This window comes from Bufo gargarizans, chromosome 3, assembly GCF_014858855.1.
Source record: "Bufo gargarizans isolate SCDJY-AF-19 chromosome 3, ASM1485885v1, whole genome shotgun sequence".
NCBI lineage: Eukaryota > Metazoa > Chordata > Amphibia > Anura > Bufonidae > Bufo > Bufo gargarizans.
In genome coordinates, this window is record NC_058082.1 from 161216504 (window position 1) to 161227631 (window position 11128).

The following is an 11128-nucleotide window of genomic DNA, read 5'->3' on the forward strand; positions in this document are numbered from 1 at the left end:
ACTTTCTCAGTTATCCAATGATGTTTTTACTTTTGTGTATGTGTTCACTGATTTTTAATTATTATTTTTTCTCCTTTGCAGTTTGTACTCCATTAGGACTGTCCCGGATGTTCTCAGTCACTGGAAAACTGCTGGTCAAACCTCGGGTGGGTGTATATTCTGATCACAGCTTCACATTGTTTTAGCCTTCCAATTAAAGACTGCAATAGTGACTGCATCTGCATGGGAGCATAACATATCCCAGCCATCTGCACACGTTTCACTCTTTTGTGTTTTTGCCTTCCCAGCTTTTGGAGAACTTAGAAGAACACCTGAGTTGTACGGCATTTGAAGAAGCGGCCATATCTCGTAAGATCTCTAGTAAGTACCTGCTCTATCAAATTACTATTGATGGTTGACAAACACTTGGAGTTTTTTTTTTTCTTATTACTTTATGGGCTTTTATTTTACAGCTAAGGCCTCTTGCTGGCTGAACCTAAATATGGAGGCGCTACAGAAAAGGCTTTTGGCCATAAAGAGCCATAGAATTACATTAGGTAAGACTTATTGATGTGCTTGAAGTAATGATGCTTTTTTCTAAAATAGATGTTCACTGTAAATTATTGGGGCATGCACCAGTAACTGCCATAGACTTCACTTTCTGGTGCCTCCTTAATACATTTTCTGATTAAGCCTGGCATATGAAACACTAGTTTTAATAAATTCCCCCTATATCGTTTAAAAGTTGTAAGGGTTGTGTGCACATGAAATATTTTTATTCAAATTATTGACTTGTCTGCCCTGTCCCATTGTATGTGAAATGTCACAAAACCAAAAAGACGGCATTTATGTCACTTGTAAAAATGAAGTAATCTGGTGTCTAAATTATGTCATAAAGACATTTCAATTCTGAGTCGGTATACAATATAAGCCAAGTAGTCCAAAAGTAAAACTCACGAGTAAAACTCTGCCATCTAGAGGCCACGTTTGGTATGCCTAAATGGAATGAATATGGAAAAGTTCAAGTGGAGATGTCGCTGTCTAGTTATTTCTTAAACCAAAATGACTTTGTTTGAAATAATAACTTTATTTCCTTTTAGAGATGAGAAGAAAAGCCTCTCCTTGGCAACGTAATTTGGTCTACCCCTTGGCCATGTTACTACTTCTTGCACTGACGGTAGGTTCCTCTGATTTACAGAACAGCCTTTTTATAGTTAACTATCTCTGATCTGATAAGCTTATATTAGTTCCTTGCAAAATGCATGTGATTGCATTTGGTAGTTAGTAGAGATGAGTGATTCGAGATGCCTAATCTAGCAGAGTTCTGCACCTGCGACCTGGTGTCCCCTGAAGCTGCGGACACTCACCCTACCGCTTGATTGACGGTGCTTACGCTGCTGATCTGAGTAGTGCCGGAAGTGCAGAAGCTCTGCTTCTACTACTGTATCAGTGGCTGCGCATGCTCCAATACACTTCTGGGTAGCAGCGCATGAACAGTCTCTGCATTGTGTGGAAGCGGAGCAGTGGCCCCGGTGTGAGATTGTCAGGGCCAGCTTTGATGTCCCTGTCAATGAAGTGGCAGAGGGAGCTTCCTTTACAATATGCCCTGTGTTAGCTGTTAGCGACAATAAGAGTTTGTGGGTTTGATTATTTTTTATTTTATAATTCAGATTTAATGTTGTCAGAAGTATGAGAATAGTCCTGACAGCAAAGGGTTTTAAACTGATGACTGTGTGGGACCTGACACAACCCGTTTTCCCCCTATTCACAATGCCATTCGTCTTGCATTGTCCTAATGTGCACTTTATTGAATCTCCTAAATGGATCCCAATGCAGAAAATGCAGTTGGTCATTACATTAGCAACTGATTTGGCCACTTTATCATGAGACTTATAATGGGTGCGTTGGGTCTCTGGCATGGCGTCCATCATTTAAATGGGAAGAATACTGCAGCATCAAAAATGACGGCTCTAAAAGAGTTTCCGATGGAAATTTGAACAGAGCTCTACTGGTCTGTCTTCTTACCCAAGCACTGATGCAGCTTAGGCCTCATTCACACGACCGTGCCGTTTTTTGCGGTCTGCAAAACGGAAGCCGTCCGTGTTGCCTTCCGCAATTTGTGGAACGGAACAGGCGCCGGCAATATATAAATGCCGCAAAGCGCAGACAAGAATAGGACATGTTGTGTTTTTTTTTTTTTGTTTTGTTTTTTTGCGGGCCCACAGAACGGAGTCACGGATGTGGACAGCACACGGACAGCCAAAACGGCGGCTCGGATGCGGACCCAAACAACGGTTGTGTGCATGAGGCCTTATGCTGTGTTATGTTTTATATGTTCCAACAAGCATTAGACCAGATCAGTCACATTCAATTTCTATGACAAGGTTTTTTTCCTACTTAAAATGTCTAAATTGTATCATGCATGCAATAGAAAACCTCTGAGACCCGCCTCCCACCTACCGTATTGTCTAAACTGCCTGCAGGTTGCTTCAACAGAAGTGTCTTCTGGACATTACTCCTATAGAGTCTCATGTTGACTATTTATTATCTTCAAGGGCATCTCTGTACTGATCGTCTGCTTCCATGTCTTGGAACTTCTTATCGATGACGCAGCCATGCCAAAAGGGATGCAGGTACTGTTACATTTTAGCTGTACTAAATATTTTTTTTTTTCCTCTCCCCAATGCCAAAAATGTAGCTGAAAAGACTAGGACCACACATCTACATGTTATACATTGATCTATTCTGCATTTATGTACAATGTTCTATTATTGTCCAGAATCTTAATAATGAAAGTTTTTGTGTTTTGCGTTTCACAGGACTCACGGCTTGGAAAAGTATCTTTCTCTGTCTTTGGGTCATTTGGAGCTGCTGTGCAAGTCGTTCTCATATTGTATCCTTTGAAAGTAAAACATGTGAAGATGTAGACATAGTTACGTGTCTCAGTGCCATGTTAAAGGCCAGCTGGTGCCACAGAGTGTTTTCCCACAAAACCATATGATCAGTATTCTCCGTTCCCGATGAAATAGTATAAAACTGTAGTATGAGTGGATTGGGATCCTTAACCTCACGCCAGCTACTTGATGGCCGCGTCTGTCGTTGGGTTTTACAGCTCTCCTTTCTTCATGCGACTCCTGCCCCAGAAACATAACACAACCATGACCAAAGTAAGAACTTCTTGTTTGTCTTATTTTTCAAGTTGTAAATGCATAATTCCACACGAGAACGCAAGATCATATTCATGTCCAGCATTGCCTGGAAATATTTGACCAGTCTCAACCTCATGCCAGATAGCTGGACCATCTACAGTCCAAGGTCTAATCTAATTCTATACCACTAAATTTCTGTTCAAGTGTATGAAGTGACCTATAACGCAGAAGTGGTAGTCGCTAATCTGATTAATTTATCATTTTAACTACATTAGGCCACTGTTTAGTGTATATACTAATGGTTGATAATATTGGTGGACATTTTGTATAATAATACCTGATTGAGAACGTTGGCTACTGATCTTCCCTCAGTGTGAACTTCTTGTCTAAAGAATTCACTCAGAATGACTTGGTATGTTCAGCTCTATAGCAGATGGCAAATCCTATAGAGTGTCATCTGTTCATTTTTACTCAATTGTATTTATATTAATACAGTAGGTATACACCTGCGCTGCCGCTAATGTGTGTGTCTTATTTCCCTGATATCTATCAGGGAAATCGCCGCTGGGTCTCCGAAACAGTCTTCTGCCCAGACTCTCAGAAGTATATGCATACAGGTTATCAAAGGTTAATTAGATCCCCGCGCTGATAAAGACACTTCTTATAATATTGCAGCTCGTGTATGGATGATGAAAAACACTCTCTTATGTGCTCAGAATTAGTATATTATAGGTCCTCACCTCTGTCTAATACTCCGAAGATCGTTGATGGTTTAGTGCAGGTGATCTTGTTATTCCTTCCCGAGTGTTGGTGGTAAAGCACTTGGTCTTCTCGCTTCCCCTCTCCTGCGTACGCCGCCCTGGCTGGCAGCTGGCGCAAGCGCGGGGAAGCAGACAGGAGTTAGTCGGAGAACGTTCTTGTGTGATGTCACACTTGCAGGTACGGATGCTTTGAAGGATAAAACAACCTCCGACACGTTTCGGAACATGCGTGTTCCTTTTGTCAGGGATGGGTAGATGTTAGTTCTCCTTGTTAAATAGGCGTCCCGTTCCCGTGACAACTCTTGTATAGTTCAATGTGGGTTAACTATTTACCTGCCTTTTGTTGTTCCCAACATGCCTCCAGCAGTCATCTTTTGTTTTTATTATTCTGAAAGCAGTTTTTAGAAGTCCGTGCAGAAACTTTTTTTTATGGGTAAAATCTTCCCATATATCTTATTTGATTAGAAATTAGATAATTATTGGAAAGCGAATAATTCACAATTGGAGGGATTGAGAAAGTAAAAATAGACGTGAGAGGTGGTGACTACATAAAACAAATGTCACGTTGTGAAAGCAGGTGGATTTATAAACGTAATAGTCTGGCACCTAGAGGCTTAAATCAAGAAATTGAAATATTCGCTTTCCAATAATGATCTGCTTTCTAATAAAATAAGATATATGGGAAGATTTTACCCATAAAATAGTTGCTGCACGGACTTCTAAAAACTGATTTCAGAATAATAAAAACAAAAGATGACTGCTGGAGGCATGTTAGGAACAACAAAAGGCAGGTAAATAGTTAACCCACATGGAACTATACAAGAGTTGTCATGGGAACGGGAATCCTATTTAACAAGGAGAACTAACACATCTACCTATCCATGATAAAGGAACACGCATGTTCCAAAACGCGTCGGAAGGTTGTTACCCTTGGAGGCATCCGTACCTGCAAGAGTGACGTCACACAAGAACGTTCTCGTACTAACTCCTGTCTGCTTCCCCACGCGCGCCCCAGCTGCCAGCAGGAGAGGGGAACCGAGAAGACCAAGTGCTTTACCACCAACACTCGGGAAGGAATAACAAGATCACCTGCACTAAACCATCAATGATCTTCGGAGTATTAGACAGAGGTGAGGACCTATAATATACTAATTCTGACCACCTATATGAGTGGTTTTCATCATCCACACACGAGCGCCAATTTTATAAGAAGTATCTTTATCAGCACGGGGATCCAAATCACCTTTTATAACCTATATTTTTATTGAATACTGCACAGAAATAAGTTCAGGCTAGAACAACCAGATAAGTAAGAGACCGTTGACAATGCACCAAAAGCAATTTGTCTATATAATATACATAGACTGAGCAAATGGCATCACCCAAAGAATGATAAACTGTCAAGGTTGGGGGGGGGGGGGAATACACAAGCGAGCGAGCTTTATATATTTATCTCCATCACCACTTACAGTTTATACAGAGTAGGATAATTGTCTCATAAAACAGGGTGTAGTCCAAGAAGAGGAGGTAAACCTTTCTTTCAACGTAAACAATTGCCATGGGCACCAAAGGTGCTTAAAGACTTCAGGAGTAATAATCTGTTCATTTTAAAGGGCTTCTGTCACCCCACTAAACATTTTATATTTTTATTTATTTTTTGTGTACTTATAATCCCTGTACTGCGATTTATCCATACATAATGTGATTAATCATTTTGGTTCAGTAGATTTTGCTAAAAACATACTTTTATAATATGTCAATTACCTGTCTACCAGCAAGTCAGGCGGCTACTTGCTGGTAGCAGCCGCATCCTCCTCTCATAATGACGCCCCCTCCGCATGTTGATTGACGGGGCCAGCGAACGGGATCGTTCTCTGCTGGCCCTGTTTGCATTCAAAATCTGGCGCCTGCGCCGTACCTGTCTTCAAACGGCGCAGGCGTACTGAGAGGCGGACGCTCGCTCGGCCGCTCCATCCTCAATGCGCCTGCGCCGATTACGTCACATCTACACCAGGCGCATTGAGGATGGAGTGGCTGAGCGAGCGCCTGCCTCTCGGTGCACCTGCGCCGATTAAAGACCGGTACGGTGCAAGCGCGAGATTTTGAATGCAAACAGGGCCAGCAGAGAACGATCCCTTTCGCTTGCCCTGTCAATCAGCATGCGGAGGGGGCGTCATTATGATAGGAGGATGCGGCTGCTACCAGCAAGTAGCCGTCCTACTTGCTGGTAGACAGGTAATTTTACATATTATAAAAGTAAGTTTTTAGCAAAATCTACTGAACCAAAATGATTAATCACATTATGTATGGATAAATCGCAGTATAGGGATTATAAGTACTCAATAAAAAAACTGTTTAGTGGGGTGACAGAAGCCCTTTAAGCCTTTTAAACTAGAAGGTCTGTGAAATCATAAATCTGTAATAAAATCCTGATTTATGGTGATGGCTTCCTCTAGTACTGAATGGGTGGTCTGGTTATAAAACCCTTTTTATTTATTTTTTCTCATGTTGTCCCGAGTGGTCACAAAGAGCATTTCTCAGGTAAGGCTACTTTCACACCTGCGTTAGGTGCGGATCCGTCTGGTATCTGCACAGACTGATTCGCACCTATAATGCAAACACTTGTATCCGTTCAGAACGGATCCGTTTGCATTACCATGAATAATGATTTTGTTCATGATAATGCAAACGGATCCGTTTTGACTTGCACTGAAAGTCAATGGGAGGCGGATCCGTTTTCAATTGCACCATATTGTGTCAGTGAAAACGGATCCGTCCCCATTGACTTACATTGTAAGTCAGGACGGATCCGTTTGGCTCTGCGTCGTCAGGCGGACATCAAAACGCTGCAAGCAGCGTTTTGGTGTCAGCCTCCAGAGCAGAATGAAGGCTGAATGGAGGCAAACTGATGCATTCTGAGCGGATCCTTATCCATTCAGAATGCATTGGGGCTGAACTGGTCCGTTTTGGGCCGCTTGTGAGAGCCCTGAAACGGATCTCACAAGCGGACCCAGAAATGCCAATGTGAAAGTAGCCTAAGACAAGTGGAGAATGGTATTTTCACCACACATAACCTCTGCTTTCTTTTATAGATCATTGGAAACTGTGTGTCCTTGCTAGTTCTCAGCTCTGCTCTCCCAGTCTTCTCCAGAACATTGGGTAAGTCTTACAAATGTTCAGATAAATCAATTTGCAGTAATGGTGTACATTCTTCTGGGAGATTTCTTCTCACAAAAACAGACGTTCATAATGTTACAGATAAACTCAAAACAATGTCTGAATTTTGAGCCCTTAATTCAGCTTTTTCATCACCTCTTTGCTTTCTTTACTCTTCCTTTCTCTCCTTTCTTCTCCTTCTGTAAAATTGCAGAAAATATTGTGCCGCATAATAATTAAACCAATTTGCTCCATAAGACGCACCTTGGATTTAGAGGAAGAAAGTTTTTCAGAACTCAGATCAGATCCTGATTCCTCATTAGACCTCAGATCAGACATAAAATAAATAAATGACCCTCTCTTGCTCTAGACACTCTTCCTGCACTCCCTGGTCTTCTCCAGACACCTTGCTACGCTGTGACCTGACATTACACAGCACCAGGTCATAGTGCACACACTACATACTGACCCTGTATGCGGTCAGGACAGTGCATCTCCCGGAGAAGACCAGGGAGCGGTGTGTGTATAGCCAGCACCAGGAGAGCTATATTGACTGGTCCTAATGTGTACAGAGTGCTTCCATAAGGTAGTAGTCTTTCCAGAAGATGCACTGCCATTCTCCCACCCCACCACACGCACACAATAAAGTGTGTCTTATGGAGAGGAAAATACTGTAACACTGTGTTTCTAAGTAATTGTTTTTTTTCCCATGTACAAAGGTATCACCAGATTTGACCTTCTGGGTGACTTTGGACGTTTCAATTGGCTGGGAAATTTTTACCTGATCTTCCTGTACAACATCTTGTTTGCCGGACTCGCCACGCTTTGCCTCGTGAAAAAGTTTACCTGGGCCATGCAAGCGGAGCTTATCCGTGCATTTGGTAAGAGCGCTGTCTAGAAAAGCACTGAGCCATTAAATACATGAGGGCAGAGTAATCGCTAGGCATTTCTTATGAATGGCTAAAATCAAGTTACACTGGTTTTTGTTGTGCTCTTAGCAACCATGATATATATAATTTTCATTCATTCTTCTCTGTGGACTAGCTATATATGATATGTAATACAGCACCTTGGTCTTTTTCCTGCAGGGGGCAGTGAGGGATTATATAGGTTTACCTCCTATTGACATTGGAATGTTGTAGAGATGATATAATTTTTCAGATTTCTGACTAAGCACATTTTGTGCTGTGCCTGGTCCTGCATAATCACCACTGCTTAAGCGCTTTCCTGCTCCAATATTCTCATTAAAAAAAAACTGCTTAAAAAAGGGGGTATAAAACATACCTGGATTTGTTAGAAGGTAAACACAGATCTGACTCCTCACAATAAAGTTACATTTGCTTACACTATGGGCTCTTGCATTTGTTTTTGGCCATCCACATTTGATGAATGCCGGCTGATTCTGTCTAAATAATTCTCCTCCTCCTATTAAAAGCTCATGCATACTCGGCCAAGCACGCATGTGTGCGGTGGAGTTGGAAGTAATAACTGGTGCAAAAAAGTGGAGGCGTTCCCTTTACAGCCTATCGGAGTGCTTATTTTGAGGAAAATTTTAATCTAGAGTATGTTTGGTCGCTATGGGCAACTGCTCCAGTTTTGATAATCCTCCCCCGATCTGTTTGATACCGGCCGTATGGAGAGTGTTCTGCTGACAGTCCTGCAGTACAACAGCACAGCGTTTGTTTTCACAGCCTAGGCTTAGATGGTATGGGGACTGTAAAGAAGTATGTAGTCAGGTTTGGTGGTATGTAGAATGTTTATCTCGACTTGATCGTCTTAAAGTGACCCTCCGGTTCAAGAAATATTTATCAAACTGGTGTAAAGTAGAACTGGCTTAGTTGCCCTTAGCAACCAATCAGATTCCACCTTTCATTTTCCAAAAGCGTTGTCCAAAATGAAAGGTGGCATCTGATTGGTTGCTATGGGCAACTACGCCAGTTCTACTTTGCACCAGTTAGATAAATCTCCCCCAAAATTCATATTAACTAGGAAACTAGCAGAACACTTAAGATTTCCGGGCTCCTCTTCTCTCATCCAAGATGGCTGCACTGCCTCTCGGACTACCTGATGCACACTACCCGTTTTGTAGTACAAGACACTTCCTGCAGTGCTGGCCAATCATAGGGCACGGTATGCATGAGGTAGTCTCAGAAGCAGGGTGGCCATTTTGGATGACAGAAGAAGAGCCGGGAAGTTGACGGATCTTTAGCTGGAAAGGTGAAGTGTTCTGTTCATTCCCTAGTTAATGTGAATTTTTTTTTATTTTTTTTTCTTGATCTGCAGGATCGATTTGATTAATCTTTATGCTTTTTCTTTAACCTAATGCCTTAATGAAAAAGAATGGCACACGTATCTAAAGACCCTGTGTAGACAAGCATTTGGGTGTGCATTTATTACTCTATGCAGATATTTATGGATAGGTAGATATGGACAATAGTCCTGTTGTCTGATCACCATTTTATTTATTTTATTTTTTGTCTTCTTTTAGGACTAGACAGATTATCTCTGCCTGTGAACAGAATTCGTACTCAAGGAAAGGCATGACTTGCTTTCAAGGAGTTCTCCTTCAATATGATAAGCACCTGGTATCCAGGTGCTCAAATCTACGGATGGTCAGTCGGCTCAGGCGGTGGTTCAAGCTTGGCGGACCTCAGTGAAGACATCCCATGAATGACTTCATGGGACAGGAACGTTGGATCGGGCACTATCTGCTGGATTTATCAAGATGACATCGTTAGCATTTTCTTGCTAGCTAACTGGAATGAAGATCTGATGATCCAAAATAATCTGAGCCAGTTCTTGCAGGGGTGAAGTCTCCCCCTTCACATTGTTTGAATATGATTTCTGCTGCTAAAGAATAGGACAGGAGTAGAGATAGACTTGTGTTGGTTTTCCCATATTTTTATTACATATTTTTTTAATTAAGGGTATGTTCGTTGACGAGATACGTGCAATGCCAGCATTACTCCGTGGACCACCCTTGTTTGGTTGTAGCAAGAGACTTGGAAGTTTTATCCTCTGAGATGAATAATCCATGGAACTTTTTTCACAGCACCATCTCAGATGGATGAAACTGCTGGAAATCAGTAGACTTTGTCCGTCTCCTTCACTCTTCCAGTGCTTGTTTACATGAACTCCACTCCAGCTTGTTGGGCGTTTGTTTTTTTACCATCTCATAAGATGCTGGTGGCATTCAGTAATAAGAGTTCACCAGCTCATTATAAAGTAAAGCCTATAGACACTCTCCTGCCCCTCACATGAGGAGGGGCCTGGCTTCTTCTGTGACTTTATTTGATTGAGATTTTTATGTGTTTGTACCTGGATCTTGTCTGTTTCTGAATGTGTGTAGTACCCTGGAGTCTCTCATAACTCAGTTAGGATCTGTGAATCTTTGTCCTGCCGTGTCTTTCTCTATTTATTAGTCCTTCACTACCTTTCTGAGGACGTATTTTACGTCTGCTCCGTGTTTAAGGAGGGACCTACAAACTACCATCATAAGAATGACCTAAAATCACGGCCATCCACCTTTTAACCTGCATATGATTTTTACCACAAATAATAGTACACACCCTAAAGTGTAAATCAAAGAGATGTAGTTCACTGTGTCAGCAAAGAAATTCACTTGTCTATAGGTGCTCACAGGTTTTAAAGGCCATCTGTCAGCAGATTTGTACCTATGACACTGACTGACCTGTTACGTGTCACTTGGCAGCTTAAGGCATCTGTGTTGGTCCCACGTAGATATGTGCCCACATTACGGAGAAAATGTATGTTTTAACATATGCAAATGAGCCTCTTGGAGCAACGGGGGCGTTGCCATTACACCTAGAGGATCTGCTCTCTGCAACTGCCGCTCCCTCTGCACTTTGACACCAACAGGCATGATCACATTTTCACTGCCCGGCCCTATTAAAGTGCAGAGGGCACAGCAGTTACAGAGAGAGCTGAGCCTCTAAGAGTAAAGGCAACACCCCCGTTGCTCCTAGAGGGTTATTTGCATATATTAAAACTTTATTTTTCTCCACTATGCAGGCACAACACGGGTGCCTTCAGCTGCGCACATGCGATAGATCAGCCAGTTTC

At 42.0% G+C, this 11128-nt stretch overlaps 1 protein-coding gene across 2 annotated transcripts in view; it reads left to right on the plus strand.

Moving 5' to 3' along the window:
- The window catches only part of LMBR1L (limb development membrane protein 1 like), a 56609-nt gene extending 46008 nt beyond the window's left edge, over positions 1-10601 (plus strand). For both annotated transcript variants that reach the window (XM_044286125.1, XM_044286126.1), the window contains exons 8-17: positions 82-146; positions 288-360; positions 453-536; positions 1080-1156; positions 2535-2612; positions 2799-2872; positions 3056-3146; positions 6982-7048; positions 7765-7926; positions 9534-10601. In XM_044286125.1, coding sequence (XP_044142060.1) covers positions 82-146; positions 288-360; positions 453-536; positions 1080-1156; positions 2535-2612; positions 2799-2872; positions 3056-3146; positions 6982-7048; positions 7765-7926; positions 9534-9589 — 827 coding nt within the window. In that variant the 3' untranslated portion in view covers positions 9590-10601. The remainder of the gene's footprint in view (positions 1-81; positions 147-287; positions 361-452; positions 537-1079; positions 1157-2534; positions 2613-2798; positions 2873-3055; positions 3147-6981; positions 7049-7764; positions 7927-9533) is intronic.
- Positions 10602-11128: the final 527 nt, after the last annotated feature.